General features: G+C 43.2%; 1 protein-coding gene and 1 pseudogene across 6 annotated transcripts in view; both read right to left on the bottom strand.

Annotated features, from left to right (window-relative positions):
* STXBP1 (syntaxin binding protein 1) overlaps positions 1-23,926 on the bottom strand; it is a 61,387-nt gene that overhangs the window by 23,681 nt on the left and 13,780 nt on the right. For 5 of the 6 annotated variants that reach the window (XM_039861729.1, XM_039861730.1, XM_039861733.1 and 2 more), the window contains exons 2-7: positions 10,876-10,925; positions 9,139-9,220; positions 5,773-5,849; positions 4,805-4,883; positions 3,559-3,662; positions 1,743-1,891 (exon numbers count right to left, since the gene is read on the bottom strand). In XM_039861729.1, the coding sequence (XP_039717663.1) occupies positions 1,743-1,891; positions 3,559-3,662; positions 4,805-4,883; positions 5,773-5,849; positions 9,139-9,220; positions 10,876-10,925 (541 nt within the window). Of the gene's footprint in view, positions 1-1,742; positions 1,892-3,558; positions 3,663-4,804; positions 4,884-5,772; positions 5,850-9,138; positions 9,221-10,875; positions 10,926-17,607; positions 17,705-23,926 lie in introns of those variants that run through there. The other variant, XM_039861731.1, reaches the window with a different exon arrangement.
* LOC120601816 (uncharacterized) lies at positions 12,972-13,090 on the bottom strand (annotated as a pseudogene).

The raw sequence follows: 23,926 nt of genomic DNA, 5'->3' as shown, positions 1-23,926 counted from the left end.
AAGGACAAACAAAAGAAAATACTTAGCTCAGTACATGGAACATTAATAACTGATTTTCTAGTTCCTTTTGTTAAACTATCTAAATAGAAACAGAGGCAGTCTTTCTCAGCAGCTCAGATGGACAACCACGCGTCAACAGAGGGTCCTATCCATCCACCCTTTTCCCACGATCAGGCTGTGGGAGCCTGACCCACCTGATGCTCACTTCCCGCCATTCAAATTCCCTTGGGTCTTGTTTTGTTTTGAAGGCAAGTGACACTTCTGTGGGCAGAGCCATAAAGATGAACATGAGAACTTCTGACCCTTTCCCCTTGGCTAACCTGTCGGCATTTTCCGGGGCCCCACCTGAAGAATTCCATTCTCCCACTGTGTCATAGACGTGGCCTTGGCTTCCACCAGGCTTTTGTTGGTGAACGCCAATAGCGGAGGGAGGCCAGATTCTGGGGCAGACAGAGGGATTTCTGTGGCTACACGTCCCGCAGACAGTGAGGCAATAAGGATGGGTGGACACTGATCCACGGTGCTCCAAGCCCAGACCCTCGGCTCTTGCAGTGGCCTCGCCCTTCCGGTTTCTCCTCACCTGACTCTTGCTCACATTCCCATCCTCATGCTCCTATAGCGCTGCATTCACTCCTCCCAGTGACAGCCACTGAAGGACATAACCCCAGAGCTGGCATCTGAGGCCTCCGGAAACGGCCTCATCTCGCCCCCTGCCCTACACATACTGTGCTGAACCGCCAATCCCCCTCGGACCTGCCCTTTGTCTTCCCAACTCCACACCTCTGCTCAGACCGACAGCAAGAGCCATCTGTCCACACAAATGCCCTCTGCTCCTCAGTAGTCTACTGCAATCCAAATCTGTCCTTCAAGACCTAGTTCACCTCTAGTCTGAAGCTGTTCCTGATCCTCTCAGCCTGAAGGGCCCGCTCCCTACCCTGGATGCCCAAGCCCTTGCCCTAAGGCACTCGTCTCATGGGCCCACGCTGTAGATGTGCATGGCTTATGGACACCGATGCTGGTGTCTTACCTGCCTTTCCAGGCCAGGGGCTTCTAAGGGCAAGGGCTTTGTCCTCAGGTTAAATCTCTCCAGCACTTAGCACACAGCAGTAAGTGGTAAGTGAATGATTATAAAACCTGAGGAATGCGTCCTTTAAAGCGGGGGTCTCCAACCCCCGTGCTGCTCTGTGGCCTGTTGAGAACTGGCCGCATAGCAGGGGGTGAGCGGCGGGCAAGAGCGAAGCTGCATCTGTATGTGCAGCTGCTCCCTAGTGCCAGCATCACCGCCTCAGCTCCATCTCAGATCATCGGGCATCAGATTCTCATAGGAGCGCTGGTCCCTGGAGCCAAAAAGGTTGGGGACCGTTGCTTTAAAGAATTATTCTCTTTGTATTTTATCTTACTCTGAAACATCTCTGCAAATATGTTTTAAAGGTTAGAAAGAGATAAAAAAAAAAAAAACTATAGGAAACCTGGGTTGCAGTTACTAGGGGTTTGCATGTTAGTTATTCAATAACTGACTATATTTTTTTCCCTCTTTTCTGTATGTATCATTATACTTTACAATATAATTTAGAAAATGACAACACCACTGGAAGAATAATTATAAATGTGAGACGCTCAAATCTTGACCTTCTTGAGACAACTGTCGGAGGAATTGTAAGGCCAGAGGGAGAGTCGGGGACAGTTCCTCACTCGGGAGACACACGGGAGGCCACGGAAGGTGGACTGGCACGCTGTCTTACCCCCGGTACCGCACAGCTGGGTACTCCTTCAGGGTGGCACACAGAGTCGCGATCTGCTCTGCCAGGCGCTCCAGTATAGGATTCTTCATCTGAGCCTTGTGGGGACTATAGAAGCTCTGGAAAGAGTCAGCAGAGTCCAGGGAATACACCTGAGGTGGAGGGAAAATATATACAAACTGTCAGATTTTTCTCTAGCCCTGGTAGTGAGTCTACGGGACACGTTTACTCTACAAACGTGCTGGGTGTCTGCTGTGCCAAGCGAGTGCGAAACGCTTGGGAACTGTGAACGACCAAAACATGACCGTCCTTGAGAAGTGTGTGAATGGAAGGCAGATAATAAATAATCAACATAGTGAAAAGTTTTATGGCATGTGAGACATTGGTAAGTGTATGAGACTATAATGAAGCAGGGAAAGAACACCTGGAAGGGCTGGACAGGGAGGACAAGGCCTCCCGGAAAAGGGGACGTCTGAGCAAGGGCTTGAAGGAGGTGAGGAGTTTCTCACCAACAGGGGACCTGCCACTGGAGGGACTGGTGCTGGCGCCAAGGCCCTGGGGCAGGCGGGGTCTGAGAAACGATGAGGCCAGGAGGAGAGCAGTGGAGGAGGTTAGTGTCAGACCCCACAGGCCATTCATTATACATTTAAATAAATAAGGGAAGAGCTAGAAATTGTGCTGCGAATGTCAGCAAATAATGGAGCTTTGTGATTTAATAACTTCCTTACCTAAGAGTATGTTGTAAGTATTTTTTTTTTCTTTTTCTTTGGAGAGTTTTGGAAGTTTAAGATTTCCTCTTAAACTACCTAGTCTACCAACTACCAGTATTCTCTCAGAATCTCATTTATGAAAACTACCCTGATCATCTAGAAAATAGGTTAAAAAAAAAAAGTTTATTACTTTTTAAAAATATATAAAATATAATGTAGCTGGATATGCTAAAGTTAGATTTTGTTCAAACTGGGTGGTGACGGGGATCCTATAAAGAAAAAAAAAATTCCACCCTCAAGATGGGAACAGGCTTTAGTCCAAGTGAGACGGGAAAGAAACTGTCTTTAAACGTTCACACTGCATTTTTCCCATCCTTCCTTACTGAAGAATAGATCACTCTCTGGTGTCTAGAAGCTGCTCTATAAAGATCCAATATGCCACAATCATTTTTTATCTCTAGAAAATGCATAAAAATCCCATTACTTTTGTTTCTTTGTTAGGAGAGGACATTTTAACAGATCTTAAGATACTAAGATATAAATTTTGTACACTCTCTCTCAGCATCACCTTTGCTGGTGTAACAACTTTGTTTTTTTTCCAGGGGGAGAGGTTTGCTGCCATAGCATCTGGCCTACAAAGTGTTAACGGCTAATGACGAAGGCTGCCATCTGTTCTCTCAGCACAGGACAGGCTGAGGTTATCTCTACATGAAAACAGTCTCCTTCACAGCAGATGGGTGTTGTCTGATCCCTTCCCATCTCGCCTTTCATGCTCCTTCTGGATTGGCTGCCTTTGGTTATTCAGGAGTCAGCCAATCAGAGTGAACACCGTGAGCAAGGAGACATGCACACAAAGAAAGGCACGATGGCTGAAAAACAGTCAGAAATAACTGAAGAGTAAGCTGAGGGCCGGGCAGACTCTAAGGAATACCGTCTCTTTCCATTACATAAACATCCACTTACAACAGCTCATTCGGCAATTCAGGATTCATTATCCTCCCTCCCTCGCTGTCTTTCTCGCGCCCTTCCCCCACCCTCTCAGACCCTGCCAGAGCTCCTGCCAGAGTGAGTAGGATGCAGGAGTCCTACGCGCCCCTGCTCAGCCTCACCTGGGATTCGTAGGGGAGAAATGCAATGTTGATTTCCGTCAGGGTTTTGATGACTTTGGCCGCTCGAGATTTCACCAGCTCGTTAAACAGGGCATCTGGACACGCTGCGGGAATGACAGAAGACAGTGGGTTTTCTCATCCATTTGCTGGTCCATTTCAACAGGCACACATGTCCGGTGGATTCTTATTTATTAGGATTTTTAAAAAGGCAAATACAGAGTTCATCCCATCCTAAAATACCCACTAATTCTAGGGTATAAAAGGAATATAAAATCACCTACAAGGCCCTAATTCAGAATAAAGGAACAACTGGCAATAAAGACTGAGATACTGAGATTCTAATATCCGGGAGAAGAAAAAAACGCCAGAAGAGATTGTAAAAGGGTTAGGAAAAGGCTGTAATATAAACAAACAGCACACACTGACATGCTTATGAAAAACAAAGGAAAATAAAATCACTAGGAAATGCGATGCAGGACTTCCCCTGGATCCTCTAAGGACCCGGCTGCTCAGGAAAGCAGTTGGCGGGGAACCACGATTTCCCATGAGTCTCTTGGGCCACATAATGGCTGCAGGGTCCCAGAAATGTGTTACTGGTTCATTATTACTATGCCGTCTACCCACGTTCAAATAGTAAAAAATTATTCTTTGCAAGAACCTTTCCCCATTTTCTCAGTGGTGAGTTTTGTGGGATTTTCCTAGAGAGAAGAACACTGGGAAATCGTTATTACTACACACTCATTGGCCCCACGACTCTCTCACTGCTACTAACAAAGGTGACCAAGACGCTTACGCACTAGGCCACGTGCACACAACCTCCTTGAAATAATGATTTTAGAACAAGGATGCCGTTCTATCTGATACAAAGACCACCAGATGGAATACCTTCGTAGTTAAAAAACAGATGGAAAGACACCACTGTTTATAGCAGTATCCGGCAGTCTATATGGTGGCATACCAAGGCCAGCATCAGGAAATTCTCAGCACTAAACCCCCTGGCCCTAAGAGGTGACATTTTCCATTAAGAAGACCACACAACCTAGTAGGTTTGTATCTGTGTGTACCTATTTTTGTCTCATGCAATTTTTCTTCTGAAAAGAAAAGATCAGGACAAATCGGCAACAACACATTTCCTTCCTGTTGCTCTGGCTTGGTTTCGGTCCGGCCCTGCTGTGCAGAAATGCTAAGTGGGCCGGGCGGAGCGGCAGCCGACATCCGACATCCGACATGCGACGGCCATACTTACAGTCGGTGAAGAAGACGTGGGCAGCCCGGTACTTAGCAGTCGGTGGGTCCTTGAAGTCATTGATGAGAGAACGGACAGACTGGAGAGAGAAAAAGAGGGAAATGAATCTAACTCTAGAACCGAATGGGACCTATATCTGGACCGGGCTTTCAAACTACATGCACAAAATAGCAGAGGACTTTGAATGTATAATTCTAACTCATGCTCAGCCATAACTGAGTTCTGAGGATTTGAAATTAAGATTATTTTAGGATTTAGATGAACAAAAGGCTTCTTAGCTCATTCCAGACTGATAGTGTCAGTTCTTTGGAGCCATAGTAAGTTGGGGTCCTAAGAAGAGACCCACAGAAGAGGAAACTGGTTAGAAACTTTCCAGGAGATTCACGTTGATGAAGTTCTGGCAATTTTGCTGCATCTTCAGAAACTCATATGTAAGCCAGTTTTTTTTTGTTTGTTTGTTTGTTTTTTTTTGCCAATTTTTAAAAATGAAAAGAAAGTGTAGAAACTGAAGGGAGTTTATGTGGATTGAGAGACCTAAGACAACTATCAATCAAAAGCAAGAAGGTGGACTTTGTCTGGGTGCTTATTTGAACCAATTGTCCCAAATAATAAGACATGTAAAAATGAACACTGACTAGATACTGATGAAATGAAATAAACCTGAAACCAAAAAATACCAGAGTTTGGAAGGTGAATCCCTAACTAGATAAAGGAGATCTCCTGCCCAGAGAGGGCGTGTAAGGGGGAAACTAGAATGACCCGGCGCGGGCTTTCTGGACAGGGTCATTTCAGAAAGCTTAAGGCTCTCTTCACCCCTCAATGCACGCTCCTTCTCCGTTGCGGACTGCGTGCTTCAACAGAGCAGCGTGTTCAATGCTTAACCTAGAAACGGCAGACGCTCTGCGCTACGCAGAGGCTAAGCCAGCACGGGTAACACTTGGCTAAAGCTCCGCTGGGGGAGGATTTACCTTCTCGGATGGAGTGATGAGATACACAGCCTCCAGGCTGGGCAGTGGTTCCCTGCACTTGTTGATGTCTTCCACAACTAGACAACAAAATAGCAGTCCACAGTAAGTAAGAAAACACAACTGGTGATCATAAAACTGGAAGCGATAGATACAGGCCACTGCCAGACTGTCGCAGATAAAAATTTATTGGGGGGGTGGGCGGGAGTCACTTGTCCCTTCTTTGGAGTTACCACATTCCACTGTCATATGTTTAAGGTGTTAGAAAACCTAAAACCATCTCACACTAAATAGTTCCCACTTCCCATTTCTATTTAAGTAAATTCCTTGATCTGCTCTATTTGAAAATGGAAAATGCTACCTCATTCTGTCAAGAACAGTCTTTTGCCTCTTCTTTCGTTTTTTTCTCATCTGTCCTAAATATTCCCAGTTCCTTTAGAATTTCCATGTTGAGTTTATTTATCAACCATGAGATAGTTTTATCATTTTCTTCTGTATCTCAAACAAGGTCATTCCAAATACACCCTCTATATAATACTGTCCCTGTCAATTCTCGGTTCAAAGACTAAACATTGTATTTGTTAAAGCCAACCAGGGGTTTTGGTTTACTTATTTCTTTAACGGTTACGTCAGCTACTTCGCCTGGAAAGAAAAGCTTTGGGATAGTCGCTGTCTTACGAGTCACCTGATAGATAGAGCTCAGGATGGTTACGTATGCTGTGCTGTCCTCTGGTACAGAGAGGGCAGAACTACGCTGCCGCTCCTCCTATGCGCGTGATTCAAGGAAATGAAAGCATCGCTTTAGAAGTGTCCCTTGTAACATTTATAAAGACTTCTCGCCCCAAAATCTTTCACTTTACCAGTGGTTATAGGTTTTTGAATTTCATAAGTCAATAATACTTCCCCCAACACAGGGTTGCTAACTTTTAAATTTTGCCAAGTAAGGACCTTTTTTAAAAGCCACTCTTGGGGGAGGGAAAAGCTAGGGGAGAGCTGAACCCTCATTTACTACAGGAAGTCATTGGATAACATCTAACATCGATGAATCAAGAGATAATAGTATAAGTACTTATTTAGAAATATCAAAAAGACAACCAGAAGAGCAGAGTGGCTATTTCTGGGGTGATGGGTCCTGGGGGACAAGAGGGAAGGGAGTAGGGCAGGGAGCTGCTGCTTCTTTGTCAGAAGCTTCTTAGCTCCATTTGGCTTTCTGTCCGCTTTAACTTTGTGCATTTTTTGCTTTGATAGGGAAAAACCATTTAAAAAATTCGACGAAAAGCTAAGCAGGGTCAGGCCTGGCTAATACTTGGATGGGAGACCACCTAGGAAGACCAGGTGCTGTAGGCGTAAAAAATAAAAATGAGAGATTGTAAGCTGACAAGTTCTTTGCAATCTGTGAGGTCAATCAAGGGTTGCCTCGCCTAAAAAGAAAACTTAAAAAAAATATTAAAAACAAAAAATTTGACGAAGAAAATAACTTTGTAAGCTCAAAACAAGCAGGGGCAAGCCTTGATTCGCCGAATGACAAAAAGTCACACAAAAATTATGCACTCCCATTTTCAGGACTATGTTTCTGGTGATAAACTGGATTTGGAAATGTGCTCTTTAAAATTAGGGAGTCGAGTTGTCACTGCACCCCCTAAATTATTATATATAATAAAAATATGTATATGTATTTCATGTAGAATTTAATCAACAGAAAATCTACAATATATTACCACCATAATTTCACAGTTTAAAAACATTTTAACACCAAATAATGGGAAAGACATAATCTTAGACTGAAGAACAAACCTTTACATGAAATTCATTTAGCTTAATGAAAATCACCCTCTGGTTTTCCTCCCATAACTGTAGTATGCTAGTAACTTTGACGGAGACCAGCCACACTGTGTGAGCCACATATCACATAAAGTTGTCTGCAGGGGAAAAAAGTGGGAACTGCACTGCGACAGGAATATTCCACCCAACATTTTTTCAAAAGAAAACCAAAAGTTAACTTCCTTGTTTGAAATAATACCTCAAAAGAGACTGCTTTTCAATCAATGCTGTTTCAAAGGTTAAAATACGTGATCCCTCTTGAAAGGAGGCCCTGGGTACGAGAGTGAGTGCACACAGTGTGAATGAGAGCTTGGGACAGGAGCCAGGTCCGAGTCCTAGTCTCAGGTGTGACACTGGCTAGGAAACTTGAGCAGGTGACTTTAACTTAAAAAAAAAAAAAAAATCTATTTATTGTGAAATTACAACACACATTCCAAAGAGTGGGCAAAACATCAATATGCAAATAATACAAGGCAAATGTCTGTATAAGCACCACCCAGTTAGGAAGCAGAACCCAGCGGCACTGTGAGGCGCCCTCACCCCAGCCCCATCCACCCTCCTCCCCCATCAAGTGCCTCCTTTCTTAAAAAGAGAACCACCATCTTGACATGAATAATCATTTCTCTTTGTAGTTTTACCTTCAAAACAGTATAGCTTAGTTCTGCCTGGATTTGAACTTTATATAAATTAAAGTTTACTGTAAGTACTTTTTTGTATCTTGCTTCTTTTGCTCATCAACACGTTTATCAGACTCGTTCACGTTATTGTGAGCAGTCAGAGGTCATTCATTTTCATTGCCATCTAGTATTCTGCTGTGTGACTCTACCATAATTTACTTTATCATTCCACTCTTGATGGATGTTTTGTGGGTGTTTTCAATTTAGGGCTACTATGAATGATGCCCTGGGAGCATTCCTGCATGTGCATCCTGGGCACACACGCCTGAGGTTACCTAAGACACACATTAACCACAGACTTGCTAGTTCATAGGACACGTGCACCTTCAGCCCTACTAGACACTGCCAAGTGTTTTTCAAAGTAGCTGTACCAACGGACCCTCTGTTGCACATTTTTCTACGTCTTCTCTGTCACTTGGCATTATCGGAGTTTAAATATTCCAATTTGGTGAGTGTATAGCAAGCAGTACCTCACTCTGGTTTTAATTGCATTTTTCTGACCACTAACGCAGGTGGGCAATTTTTCATGTATTTGTTGGGCATTTAGATTTCTTCCTTTGTTAAGTGCCTGTTCTGGTCCTTTGCCCATTTTTTCTATTGGATGGCCTGCTTTATTTTTTTGATTTAACCTTTCTGGCATCCTTGCACAAACATTTAATGAGTTTGGAGTTAGAGATTAGTTATAGTATGGAGCTAGGGATTTAGTAATGAACAAGAAGACTTGGGTCTCTCTCAGAAACTCAGTCTGATCACCTAGGTTGTCGGAAGAATCTAGAGTCAAGCAAGATAATAATGAATAGAGAGGAGGAAAGCCCAGCCAAAGGGAAGGCTTGCGGGTCACTCGAGGGCAGAGAGGGAATGCTGTGCTCACTTGTTATTCCCTCGGTCATGATGTCCGTCATCTTACAGCAGGAGGAGAGCATCCGCATGCTCAGCTGATCGACCACCAGCACCTGGAAGCAAAGACGCCAGCTTACTGCCTGTATGGCATCTGCTCTGACGCTCGCAGCAGCTCACCGTGTCAGACTTCAGAAAGAACCCCAGAAGTACAGAATACTGAGTTACGGGTATTTCCTATGGGCCGAAAGTTTGCTGACATGCGTGCTAGTTTTTATCTCCCACACCCAAATCTAATCTTCTAGGAATTAAGAGTTTGCTCTCACTGACTTAACTTTATCAACTTAAAAATTTTTAAGTTTTCATTTTTTACAATAAATAAAATTACTCATAAAAAGAAAAAAGACAAAAAAAATCTATAGCACCCACACTCAGAGAAAACTGTATTGAAGAGTATTTTTTCAGGGTATAGCTTTATCTTAAAGGGAGAATGGACACTTGTGCCCCATGTACGGTCCGGAAGGTGAGGACTTTGTTGTTGTGTCATCGAGACACACCTTCAGCAGCACGTGCATCATCTGGGAGTAAAGTACTTCAGTCCCAAGGGAGGAACGAGAACGTGCCATCCCAGTCTAAAAGCTTCACACCTCCAATCTCTCAGCTAACCTTTCCCAGCGCCATTCAGCTCACAGCAGAGAGAGGAAGCCGGCAGTTAAAAGAGGCCAGCTCTCTTCTCCTTCTGTAATGATATAAACCGAGGTGACAGCATCTAGTCCTACATGGACCAGAGAGCGCTGTGCTGCAGTATGAGGGCCCATCGGTTTTCGTTTCCCGAGGCAGCTTCCTTGAGATTCGTTTAAATTTCACACGTCCACGAAGATGGGGATGATGAGTTCCCACCAGACGGCCTGGCTGTAGGAGGAGGACGCGCTGGCCAGGGCGAGACTTCAAAATCCCCCTGTGCCAGTCACCTCTGCTGTTCCTAGGACCGATAACCTTGAAAATGTGTGGGCTCTTAACTGCAGGAAAACTTGGGGGCAACAATGGTTGGAATAAACCCTTCTATAACACACAGAGAAGTTCAAGTAAAACCGCATGCTCTCCTGGACAGTGTAACGCCCAGCCCCAGACGACCACGGGACCCCTCGAACACTGACGGAGGACAGCATGCCTCCCCACTCTTTGCGTCACCCATTCCAGGAACCGAGGCGGTGATCGGTGTGACTGGCCTAAAGGCTTGTTTCATGGACATTATACGTGACACATCCAGCATTGCCCTCAAAGTTCCAGGGCTGAACGCGTAACTTCCTTTGTCTTATGTAGGTACAGACAGATGGGGACAGACCGATGAGTGCTTTTCACAGCTCGGTGGGCTCCGTGGAGATGCTTTAGCACTGCCGGAGGCGCCAGAAGGATCTCCTTTCCCTCCCGCAGCAAGCAGGATTTCGCCTTCCCCTACTCTCTCAATATAACGGGATCCAGGTAAGATTTCGTCTGAATAAAGTTCCACTGCCAAAATGCCGCACCAGGTGATCTTAGATGATCTTACAGGTTAAGTGTTAGGACCAGGGCATATCTTAACGAGGATCCAGTAAAAGGAGAGACAGAGCAGATTACCCTTTTTTTTTGTCCTCTCTAGACACAACCAAGGTCCCCACTCCCTGCCTGTACACCTTTCTGCCTGTACACCTTTCCCCAACTCCACCCCCCCACTGTTGCATTTTCTATATTAATTCACCTTTACGGCCATTAACTGTACTCGTCTACTTACCTTCCACTCCCCCTTCTTCTTTACCTTCTTTATCACATCATGCATGATCTCTGAAAAAGGAGAGAAAAAAGAAGGGAAGAGGGAGGGAGGAAGGGAGAAGGAAGCAGGGGAAAAGAAAAATTTAATGTAATTTCAAGGACTTCTAATACCTACCTATTCCACTAGGTCTAATATTCCGCACCCCCCACACGGGCTTTGTTCTTTCTCTTTGTTCAACCAGTCTCTTTACTAAGCCATAATCAATCCACCATAAAGCCAGTTCTCTTCCTGTTTCCTTAACTGGGAGTTTCCAGACTTTGTGATCTCAGGACTCCTTCACACTCCTAAAAACTGAGGACACCAAAGAGTGTGGTGGGTAAATACCTATTGATAGTTACTATATTAGAAATAGTTAAACAGAGAAATTTAAAAAAAGTTAATTCATGAAAATAACAATAAACCCATTATATGTTAACATAAATAGCATTTTAATGAAATGTAACTATATTTTCCAATAGAAAAAAAATAAGATTTAGTGGCTTTTTTAAAAAAATATTTTTGCAACTCTCTTTAATGACCAGCTTCGTAAAAGACGGCTGGATCCTCCGACCTGCTTCTACAATCTGCTGTAAGTCATATGGCATCTGGACAACTCCACTGTGCACTCGTGAGGGGCTAAGAGCGAAAAAGGCAAATAACACCCTATTAGTCTTATTAAGAAGATAGTTTTGACCGCGTGGACTCCCAAAACGGTCTTGGGTTTAACCAATGTCTTAAATTGAGTGAAAGCCTGTGACAATCCCTCAGGCCACATGAGTCTCCCTCAAGCTCCAAAAACAGATGTGAAGAGCAACTGTGAAGTCTTTCCAACCCTCGGTATATCTGTGAGATGTTCTCACCCCCAAATCACCATCTGGTAAGCCCCAGTCTCCATAATGCACCTCTCCACACGAATGTATCCACCACGCTTGCCAACCTTTCTAAAACCAGGTAACAAACAGACCTGGAAGGGTTCAAAGGCTAACTGTTGTCATTAGCAAGTGTGTATCAAAGAGTAGGTGGTTCTCTAGAGCACAATGGTTCATAATTATACTTTTGATGATCTTCAGTAATCTGATGTGTCAAGATGTATTCTCAAATGTTTAAGAATTATATTCCTGATTATAAACACACACGCACACACACAACTTACTGCAGTAAACTTGGAAAACACAGAAAAGTATCAAGAAGAAAATATCATGTTTTATTTGCGTACTTAAAAATTTCAAGAAGAAAAATCATCAGTATTCCTGCCAACTTGAAATGCTTGATTAATATTTTCAGTTATTTCCTACTAGCTTTTTCTCTGCACTTTTACATAGTTAACATGATGCTATATATACATAATTTCGTAGTATGTTTTTCAGTTAACAAGCTCATTGCCCCAGGTTAATAAAAATGCTTCCTAGGATTTTAAATGCTAGCATAATAGTCTATAGTTTAGTCGCCAATTGTCTTAATAGCCATTTAGATTATTCCCCATGTTTTAGCGTGATGAAAAATTGGGAATATATCCAATAATAGAGCAGTAGTAAGTAAATTAGGTTACGTGTGTACAATGGAATACTATGTACTCATTAGAAATAATGACATGGGAAGCTACATATTCATCCATTCATTCTTTCATTCTAACATTTGTTGAGTAACCACTGTTTGCCAGTCGCTGTACTAAGCACCAGGAGTGAACAAATAGCAGGGCGCTACATGGCACCCAGTGGGAAGAAGGGAGGAGGAGACTGGTGAACTTAAAGATTTGGTGACAGAGGTGAGGGGCTTCCTTGTTGGAGATGAGGTCATCGGCTAAAAGTAGGCAGAGTGGTGCTGTACATGGAAGGTTTAAAGAAAGAAGGTATTGAATATTTTTCCAAAGACTGGGAAAATGAATTTACTGTAGAGATGTTTTAGCATTTCTGGACAGTATCGAGGGCTAATTAGAGGTTTGTGACTATGAATTTATTTATTTATTTATTTATTTATTTATTGTTATTTATTTACTTTTTTAAGGTGAGGCAACCCTTGGTTGACCTCACAGCCTGCAAGGACCTTTTCAGCTTACAAGCCCTTATTTTTTATTTTTATGCCTACAGCGCCTGGTCTTCCTAGGTGGTCTCCCATCCAAGGACTAACCAGGCCCAACCCTGTTTAGCTTCCGAGATCAGACGGGATCAGGCTTGTTCAGGGTAGCATGGCCATAGACTGTGACTATGAATTTAAAGTAAAACCAGGCAGCTCGGACAGCCATGTGCCTGGCTGTCCAGGCACAAGTCAGGAAGGAAAAGAGCTGGTTTCAACTAGGGTTAGAATTTCCCCAGTAAGTACAACACAGGGAGGAAATGCCAAGGTACATGGCTAAGGTGGGGAAAGGGCATGCAACAACTCTTTTTAAAAAAGTATATGTGCATAGGAAAAATGAGAAGAGCTTATACCAAAATGTAATTTGTGTTCAGTAAGATGATGATGATTAATCCTTAATTGTCTCCTAAGCTTTCTGCATTGAGTCCATATTATTTTTTTATAATAGGAAAAATGCTCTAAAAATAATGTGTCAGTGAACGTCTTTATGCCCAGGGCTTCTTTGCACAAATTATTGTTAGGAGAGCTTTCTGGGTATGGAATGAACGGATGAAGAGCATAAACGTTCTGAGTTCTTGATAAATTCTGACGATTATTTTCCAAAAGCACAATTTACATTCTCACCAGTACTTTACATGACTCTCAAAATTAACATACTAACTGATAAAATAACGCCTTGCAGTTTGTTTATTTTAATCTTTGTTAATGTGTCAGCAGAAAATGATATATTTTGCTATATTTAAATTTCTTGATTACTGGGGACAAATATTTTCTTTTTTGCTACTACACGAAATTTATTTAAATTCACTGACTTTAAATTCGTCACCTTTTGGTAGGGGAAGAGAGACGCAGAACTGACAAATCAGAAAGTGCTGCAAGCAGTAAAGACTGAAAAAAACAGCTCCTGCTACAGCGTCAACCCTTCCCGTCAACCCTTCCCACCTCGTTATGCCCGCTCCGAAGTTCCTGGGGCATATATTTGTCCTGGGTGTTGTTGATGGCCAATTCTAATCCTGCCCTACATTCTTCTAATCCCATACCAAAAAGGAAACAAGGATTAGAGCCCATTTTAGCATTAAGAATCAAGTCCCTTGAGCTACTTCCTCACAAATAATTCCTGGCAATCACACTGCATCTCCCTTGAAGTTTTCTTTGTGTGAAAACAAAGAATAAAGCTCTCTGAGGCTGATCTGGCCAGCAGGTCTTATTTCTTCATGCCAGATATCGTGTATCTACAGCCAAAACGTTGCTCCGCCACCCTGTCCACATAGATGGGACAAAAGAGACTAGGGAGCTTCAACTTCTGCAACCTGGAGGGCCAGGTCCTGGTGGACTGCTTCCCTCACGGCCGGAGGGGTCAGAAAATAGTTTCCTTCTCCACGACATCCTCTAGGTCTCGGTGACTCTTGTACTCACCAAATCCCTCCCAAGCCCTGAGAAAAACAGCAGTTGGTCTAAGATTCCCTGGGACATGTCCAGGTGTACTTGGTAGACTAACTGGAGTCCCAAGCGCAGGCTCTAGAGATAGCGGCAAACCTGACCACCCCCCCACCTTGTGAAGTCCTGTCCTTACGGCCCTGGCACCCATGACCACCCTCTGCCGTGACATGTGTCAGGACACCTGAGCCCCAGGCATGGAAAAATAGCATGACGAATATCTGATGGACCCAAAGTTTGGGGAAAATGTGAGCATCACTAAGGCTCTCAAAACCACGGGGGATTCAAACATTCTACGCTCTGCAGCCCCAGAGCTCCACGCAGCCACGAACGAACGGATGCACCAGGAGTCCGGTGTCCCTAGGCTGGGAGGTGAAGTGCCTCCATTCTGCTGAGGGATTTTGGGGAGTCTGAACTCGGGCCACAACTGCCCTCCTCTTTTACCAATTTGAAATACAGAGAGTTTCCAGTTATTCCAGCTTGAGAGTGGCAGTTCTTCTAAAAGGCGCCCTCTTGAACAAACCTCAGTGGTCTGAGAGTAAATGCTCGTTACTCAGGCAAAGGTCATCCTGGAGAAGTGCCAGTTAGACAGACTCTGGAAAACCCAGGTGGCAGGCATCTGCTGACTATGTGAACTTGGGCAAGTTTAAAATGTTGTAAGCTTCCATTTTCCCCGCAACAAAATTAAAATTATAATACTCTAATGACCTGCTGTGAAGATTAATGAGATAAAATGCCGAGTACAGTGCCTGGCACATATGAGGCATTCGACAAAAGGTACTGATTATGATGTCACTGTAAAAATACGGTGCTCATACAGACAAGGAAATAACAAAATTATGACACATCGCTTCCACCAATTGAGACTTTTCATATAATGTAAAAACCGTATTAAAAGGAAATGCATATTAAAAATACAGCTTTAAAATAATCACAAAAATATTTAGATAGCACGCTCTGGATATTTCACCAAAAACTTTAAAACTTCTCTGACCCACAATACACATGTGTATACATTCTGGAATAATGGTTCCAATGTGCCAATGTACATAAATCTTAAATGTAAATAGAAAATTGAACATAAGAGTCCTTATCCCCTGAGGGGACAGAGACCTCTGTTTATCTAGGAAGAGACATGTTAATGCTAAAGCACAAGTAGGGGCCCATGGAAGATGAAACATTCTGTCACAACACAGGTGCACAGGACTACATTTTTAATTTGCCATTACTTAACATTGTTCTGAAAATTCATTAAGCCAAGAAAACGAAATGAGGTGTAATGTTGGTAAGAAATATACAGGATATCTGCCTGCAGAAATCATAGGAATCAACTGAAAAACTAGTGGAAAAGTTAAAATGTTCAGAGGGGTGCCAGATATAAAATAACTACATAAAAATCAAGAGGGCTTTGACATGGCAACAGTAACTAGTTTCTGGGAAGACTGTCCACTGTTTACCTGGGCTGGGAAGTGTGTCCTGGGCTGGGAAGCCACTGTCCTACTGATGCTACTTGCTGCCGGTACTTCTACTCTGGAGCTCCAAGAAGCCTATTCCTCTTCCCCTGACAGCCCTTCAGGTAGCTAAAGTCAGCAACCAACTTCCTTTGAATGTCTTGCTCTGGCTGAAGATTCTCCTTGCTAAACCAACGCACTTCCCCAGGTGGAATAGGTAATACTAAGCCAGATAGGGGAAATGGTTCAAATACTTGAAAACAAGCATTCCAAGTACTCTCCAGATCCTTCCCTTCTGAAACACCCATTCGTACGGTAAGCTACTGGTAACCTAACTACAAATCACTTTAATTGTTTACCTTTATGTTGTTTTGAATACTATAGAAGTAGGACTTTGAAAAAAATTCGAACAATAGAGAGGTGTATAAATACAAAGTGAAATCTCCCTCCTTACCTCCACTCTTGAAGGGAACAAGCACTGCCAGTTTAGGGGGGACCCTTACGAGTCCTCTCTTGGGCACGTGCAAGCGTGCGAGGGAAAGCGAGCACTTCTACTCATGGCTCCTCAGCTGAGGCCTGGGGCGGTAAAGTAACTTTCAATGACTTTACTTTTTTGGTGCTTAAGCACTTATCCTGGGGAGAACCTAGAGATGGTCTAAGGCCAGAGTCAAGTCCCTTGCTTCGGAACCGAGATACTCCCTGCAAAACACAGCCATCTGGAGTGGACAAGGCCTCTCACTGGTCCCTCCAGAGTGAGCAGAAGTGGGTCTCTGGATCCTTGTCCAAATGCTCGCCTCACCACACACACACACGTTCTCTCTCGGACACTAGCATGGACGGGGCTCTGAAACTGAACCCAAGTGTCCTTTTCTGTTATATTGCAATGGTCGCTTTGACATGGCCAAGTGATTCAGATGGGTGTGGAATCAGATGGTTTAGGTTCAAATCCCTGCTCCTCCATTTGCTAGCTGTGACTTTGGGCAAGATATTAACTCTCTCTGTATCACAGTTTTCCCCACGTGTGAAATGGGAATGACTGCACGAGCCTCAGAGAGTTATTGTGAGGATTAAATGAATTAATGTGTGTAAGTACTTAGTTCACTGCTTTGAATGGTACTTAACACTGTTGGCTATCACCGGCACCACCATCATCTATTTTAAGTGGTATTTGACCTTCCGAATAAGGAAGAATCCAATGATTTCCAGTTGGTTGATTATTGCTACTCCACGGAGTTTATGAGACGTCTCCTGTTTTCCAGTTTGTTCCTCTGTGTACAAATCCTATCATCCATTGAACAATGATGATTTATTAAACACTTGCTGTGGTCCAGGCATTGGAAAGGCCACAGTGAACAAGCTAAACAAGACTCCTGTTCTCAAGGTTTTACACCTGATGTGGAAGGGAGAGACAGCCAATAAACACAAGGAAAAGCACAAGTTCATCCTAGAGAGTAAGTGCTCACAGGAAATCTACGAGGTTAATGAACTCGAGTGTGATGGGGCTTGGGAGAAGGTACTCTGAGGAAGTGGTGAGGAGGAACCAACTCTGTGAAAGTCTGGGGCAAGTTTCCCAGGCACAGGAAGAATAGGTGCAAAGTCCCCAAGTTGGGATCAAGGATGGGACGGGCTAGGAACGAAGAGAAAACAAGTATGGGAAGACTCAGTGAGCTCAGGGAGGGAGGGAGCAGTTGAGGGTGCGCACGGAGAGGTCACCCGGAGTCTCACTTAGTCATTTACAGCAGTAACTACTCACCAAGCAAGGACTCCACAAGTCACTCACTGCACTCAGCTCCGTGTACACCGAGCTCCATTCATTCGCCTTCAAATGTGACAGCTCCCTCCCGCTCCCAGCACGCTCACTCCCGCCCATCTCTGGCATCTGGCATAAAATAATGACTTAGCAAACGCCTGAAGAATGAATGAACCCCCCACCCCCACCCCTAGTGGCGTAACTGAGCAGTGCTTGCTGGGAGTGAAATGAGTAGTTCCGTTCACAGTGTGCCGCATGGCTGAGTAAGGTGCTTCCACCCAGTGGCTCCCAACGACCACCTACACTCCCCCTTTCAGCCAGCACCCTCCTGACACCCTGGGATTCAGAACTCCCAGTTCAAGGATCACCCCTGGGGAAAAAAAAAAGTCTGAGACTCTTTTGCTACTGGGGAGAGAGATCTCTTTATTCTTGAGGAACTTGACAGGCAAACTGTGGCGATTCTAGCCAGTACGAGTTTGCAAGACAGGAAAATCTAAAAATATTTTCCCCTCAACTCTCCTCACTCCAATTTAGTGAGGAGTGTGGTATTATGTAAATGTACATACAGATACAAGCGCTCAGGTCTAAAGTTTCTGCCATCTTAACATTTCTCTATACACTCATTTTTTAAACAGTAATTGAGATATCACCACCTTAGCCAAAATTCTTTAAAAAATTCATATTAGAGAAAAAATTCAGTCAATAATTCAGGTGCCATAAGAAAAAAATTGCCCACAACAGTAGTGGTATCTAATATTTATTGAAGACTTACTATATGGAATATGCTGTCCTATACATTTATTGAAGACTTACTATATGGAATATGCTGTCCTATACATTTAACATGTATCATCTCATTTAAAACTCACAGCAACTCTTAGAGATTAAATATTATAATCACCCCCTTTTAATGGAGGAAACTGAGGCCCCAAGAAGTGAAGTATCTAGCAATTACACAATAAAATGTGCATAACTATATGAAATCTATGGAGAATACACCCCTAAAAAACATATAAAGCAATTTCTTGACCCCATGGAATTTGCAGTCAGTCCAGTTGAAGAAATAAGACATGACACCTGCAGCATAAAGATAAAAAGTCATAAGACCCTCCTGCACTGCTGGGGGACTGTAAAATGGTACCATCTCTTTGGAAAATAGTCTGGCAGTCCCTCAGATGGCTAAATGTAGAGTTACCATAAGTTTCAACAATTCCACTGCTGGGTGGATAGCTAAGCTAAGAGAAATGAAAACACAGGTCTACACAAACACTTATACGTGAATGCTCACAGCAGCACCGTTTGTGATTGCTAAAAAGTAGAAACAACCCTAATAGCCATCAATTGATGGATGGATAAATAAATGAAGTCCATGCATACAATGAAATACCATTCAGCCGTAAAAAGGAGTGAAGTACTGACACATGCTACAACTTGGATAAATCTTTAAAACATGCTAAGTCAAAGAAGCCAATCACAAAGAACCACATTTGTGTAATTCCATTTGTATGAAATGTCCAGAATAGGCGAATCCATAGAGATAGAAAGTAGATTAGTGGTTGCCTAGGGCGGGAGGGAATAGGGAAGTTGGGATATCTAAGGAGCACTGAGTTTATTTCTGGGGTAATGAAAGCATTCTAAAATTGTGATGATGATGATGCACAATTCTGTGAATATACTAAAATCCATCAAATTGTACACTTTGAGTGGGTGAATGGTATGGTATGTGAATCACATCTCAAGAGAACTGCCTTTAAAAAGGCATCAGAGAATTTTAAATGAAAACGTCAAACTCAAAAGAAAATACAGTTTTGCTTAATATGAAACTGTTCCATAGTGTCTTTGACTGAAGACAGGTACCTGGCTTACCCCTATAAAATATCAGTTATCTAAAGTTATAATTTCCTTTTAATTTGTATCCAAGTTATACTTTGCACAGGTGAGACTAAAACAGACCACAAATCATCAGCCACAGGGCAGGAACAGGGCACTGCTCCCTGTAACTGCTGAACGACAATGGGTTAATCTGGGAGTGTTCCTATTACGTTACTTTTGGGGTGGTGGGGAGTGGGAGAGAAGGAAGGAGAGGTTGGTCACAAGCTTTAGACCATGCAGAGATGGAGGAACTGTGCCTTGATTCCTCTGCCCTTCTAAGCACACTCGGAGATTGCATAAGACTCAAATGTCCGAAGGGATGACACCCAAACCTTGGGCTGCTGCCAGGATCTAAGAGGAGTGCATGGTGATAAGTAAATGCCTGATATCTGAGAAACCCAATCTTAACCTCAGGCCCAAAAGGATGCTGGAGAGAGTTACAGAAATGACTGTCCACTTTCTCTTTCACTCTATGGGGAAATCCTCATTTCCCCCTTTCTGTTTCATGAGATTTAGAGCCAAAAGGTTAAGGAGCTAGAAAATCTCTAAAGCAAAGCCTCATGGACCGTGGAACTTTGATGAGTAGAAAAAGAAATCTTAACCTGGGGACAAAAAGAGATTAGAAATAGGAGTTCCCAGCAGTACTTCAGATGCAGCAGTCACTTCACCTCAATTCCAAAGGAGTTATTTTCTTCTTCTTAAGTTGCCTTCAACATAATGTTCTTTGGATAAAAGCTGTGAAGTTACCATGTATATGCAAATAAAAACATCAATCGAGAGAGGAAACCAAAACAATTTATACCTTCTTAAAATCAATAGCTTATAGTAGTAAATACTATTTAGTTACATTAACATTTTAAAACGGAAAGACCAAAAAAAAAAATAAAGACAAAAAATGGTGAAATGGCAATTAACCCTCTAGGACAGAAAGCACTGTGACTGTAAATATGCAATTTTAAAAGAAAGGACTCAAGAATGAGGGCCATTTTTTATACATAATAGCGATACTACCATGCAGTCATTTGGGAAGCATTTCGCATTCGCTAAAGAAACAAAACAAAACACACTGCCCTTGTACTTTACCCACAGCAGCAGACCTCATCTGTTAATGGCCCGTTTGGTTTGCCAGCCTGCATCCTTTTCTTTGCAAAAAGCTTGTCCTCCTAATACAGGCTCAATGATGACTGCAGTAATTCCGCCTTGAACTGCAGGGACCGAGAATCATTGCTTATCTTGATCCTGGCAGGAACCCAACGTGTGGCCAGTATCTTAAATTGGTAGATGTGGCATTTAATGGCTCCACATCACATGTCTAGACTTCAATGGGAGTTTCCCTAAGGACTAAAGGGTTAGGGAAAATACACTTTGAAAGAAAGGGAAAGACACGGCAACACTATTCACAATAGGGAAGATATGGAAGCAACCTAAATGCCCATCGACAGACGATTGGATAAAGAAATTATGGTTTGTATATACGATGGAATCCTACCATTTGCAACGACATGGATGAACCCAGAGGTTAGTATGCTGAGCATAAGTCAGACAGAGAAAGCTAAATACCATATGATTTCGCTTACATGTGGAATCTAAGGAGCAAAAAGAACAAACCAATCAAAAACAGACTGTGACAATCTGGTGATGGCCAGAGGAGAGGAGGGTTGGGAGAAAGGGGAGAAGGGTTAAAGAAGTACAAGTAGTTGAGAGTGGTCACGGGGATGGGGAGCACGGCATGGGGAATGCAGTCAGCAGCAATGTAATGGCTGTGTGTAGAGCCAGACGGGTGATAGAGGAATCAGGGGCATCGTTTCATAAACTATAGAAATGTCTAACCAATGTGCTATATACTTGAAACTATTAATAAAGTAAAATAAAATGCTAAAAAAAAAAAAAAGAGAAGAAGAAGAGAGGGACAGTGCTGAGGCTGAGAAACCTTGATCTCGTCTCTTTTATAAAGAAACCGAACCTGAAAGAGATCGAATGACTTGTCCATGACAGTGCTGGTAGGAATCAAAATAAGGATTTTGAAGTCTAAGTTTCTGATCAACCCAATCTGTTCTGCTTTAAGATTTAACCTGCTTTAAGGTCTGAGATATGAAAAAATGTTTAGTCTCACACAGCATTTGGACGAGACCACAGGCTCAAGCCCCCTCTGGAACCTTCCATACAGCCATTCTAGAAGTGTCAAGCTGACGTGAGAAAAACCTCAGAAGGTAGAAAATGTGGCCCCCCCAACCCCATCCCCCAACACACACAAAGGTCTAATTTCAGGAGGGCCGCTTCCTTTTCCCAAATCCACATAGCTGCTTACGATAAGATACCAGGGTAAAAAACATCCTGTTGGGCTCAGGATCAAGCACGTGAAGAAGGTGGAGCCCCAAGGATAGAAGAAACACTGACAGTCTAAAAGAAATATCTGACTCTGCACGAACTTCACTGGATACGCAGACTGGGTGATTTTCTCATCAGTTTTCCATGATCAATAGAAAAGATTCTGCTTCTTATATTTTAATACAAAGGTCCGTGTAGATGTTTTTTTCTTTTCTGCTTAAATCATCTAGACCAGAGGTAATTTCCTCCAGCCATCTATTTGTACCAAAATGTATAGGTGGGCTCTCTTTGTCCCCTCTTCGTTTACCAAGACATTGTTTGAAGATTGCCCTCAAAATATGCGTGTTGGATAACGGACTTTGCCCAGCCTTCAGCTAGGGGACAGGTAGGTGGCGAAGAACTGAATGGTGAAGTCTGTCTCTCCAAACTGTATAATTTAGTAAAAACTTCTACACCAAAGAGCACTCCACCGAGAATGAGTACTGGAGTCCAGGAGGGGTGCCCGGCACTGGAAGAAATGATCTCAGGCTTCATTCGATCTCTCGCTTCACAGTGGGCTAATGAGCCAATTCAAAATAAAATTCCTGGATTTGGGGTGGCCTAAGTACTTTTCTAACCTGCCTCTGTTTAGTCAGAGTTTTGTTTGCTGCCCCATCAGCCCTAGTACTCTAGCAGACTGCTCTGATTCTCCTCTCAGCAGGAAAGGAAAAAGTGGCCCAAAGAGCCAGTCATTCTGCTGTTAAGAAACTAGGGTGTGGTGGTCCCCAGCCTCTGGCTGGCAGCCACTTACCTCCTTCTTTCTTGAAATGCAGTTCTTATAAATGATCAAGTCTTATTTTTAAATTCTGAGTCTGTGGTCTTATTTTCTACAACAGGTGTGTGGTAACTGACTTAGCGGACCTAGGAAAGCTAAATCCACCTGAAGTGGAGTCCTAAGCCAGGAGTAGGGAACCCTGAAAACCAACCGAATCTACACGGAAGAACCAAGTTTTGGGAACTGGAAGCACCAGGTACCTCTGGAACCTAAAGGATGGGGTGGGGCAGAGGCGTGTTGGTAGCAAGGTATCTGAGAAGCAGTGGCATCTGAGATCCCTTCTGCCACTTCCCATCACTGGGTGACTGTCCTTCTCCCAACATGGCGGAACTCTGAAAAATTTCCTCTTTGGAGAGTGTAGAGGGTCCCTGGACCGGGGGTACCCAAGGCATGGTTGAGAGACTGAGGCTAATACTGAAAACTGAGTGAATAAATGACTGTAAGTACAGTTGCTGGGAACTGCCCTCCATGCCCGGGGCCTCTTCATTCACTCAGCTCCCAGAATCCTGGCAGCTGGACCTTTACCTCCCAGGCCGAAGACAGAAAGAGACTTCTCTGGGGAATTGATCCAAGAAGAAAAATGTAAACACACTGACACTGCGGACTTCCCAACAAGGAAGTCCCACCCAGATCAGACCCAAGCACAAAGTCGGGGCTCCCAGTCAGCATTTACCGCTCTCATTCGGAATCACAAGGGTGGGCTACACACCAGAGGAAAGTCCCTACATGGAAAATAGAGACCAAAACAAGCAAAACAGCGACCACAAAACCTGGAGGAAACAGACTAGGCAAGGATTTTTTTTTTCAAAATTTTTAAAAGAGAGACATAAAAGAAGATACCGCATCCATGAAACAAGAATAGGAGGCTATAAAGAAGAAAACTAAAAAGAGCTATTAGAAATGTTTAAAGAACATGAAGGCAGAGATTTAAAATTAAATAGAAGAGCTGGAAGATAAAGCTGAGGAAATCTAGAAAGCATAGCCAAAGAAATAATTGAAAAGATAAGAAAACTAAGCCAAGAGGTTCAACATCACAGGGTAAGCAAACCGCGGCCCGCAGGCCAAATTCAGCCTGCAGCCTCTTTTTGTACACTTTAAGCTAAGAACGACGTTTACACTTTTAAAGGGGTGGGGAAAAAGAGAATATGTGGCAGAGACCGTATATGGACCATGAAAACTAAAGTATTTAGTACATGCCCTTTACAAAAAAAAAAAATTTCTGACCCTGGTCTAGCACAATGGATAAGAACAGACAAATACCAAGGCAAATAACTATGAAATCCAGAAGACGAGAAATCTGCTGCCATT

Source organism: Pteropus medius, unplaced genomic scaffold, assembly GCF_902729225.1.
Source record: "Pteropus medius unplaced genomic scaffold, Ma_sr-lr_union100, whole genome shotgun sequence".
Lineage (NCBI taxonomy): Eukaryota > Metazoa > Chordata > Mammalia > Chiroptera > Pteropodidae > Pteropus > Pteropus medius.
Note: the sequence above shows the minus strand (reverse complement) of the source record. Positions and strands in the feature narration are given on the sequence as shown.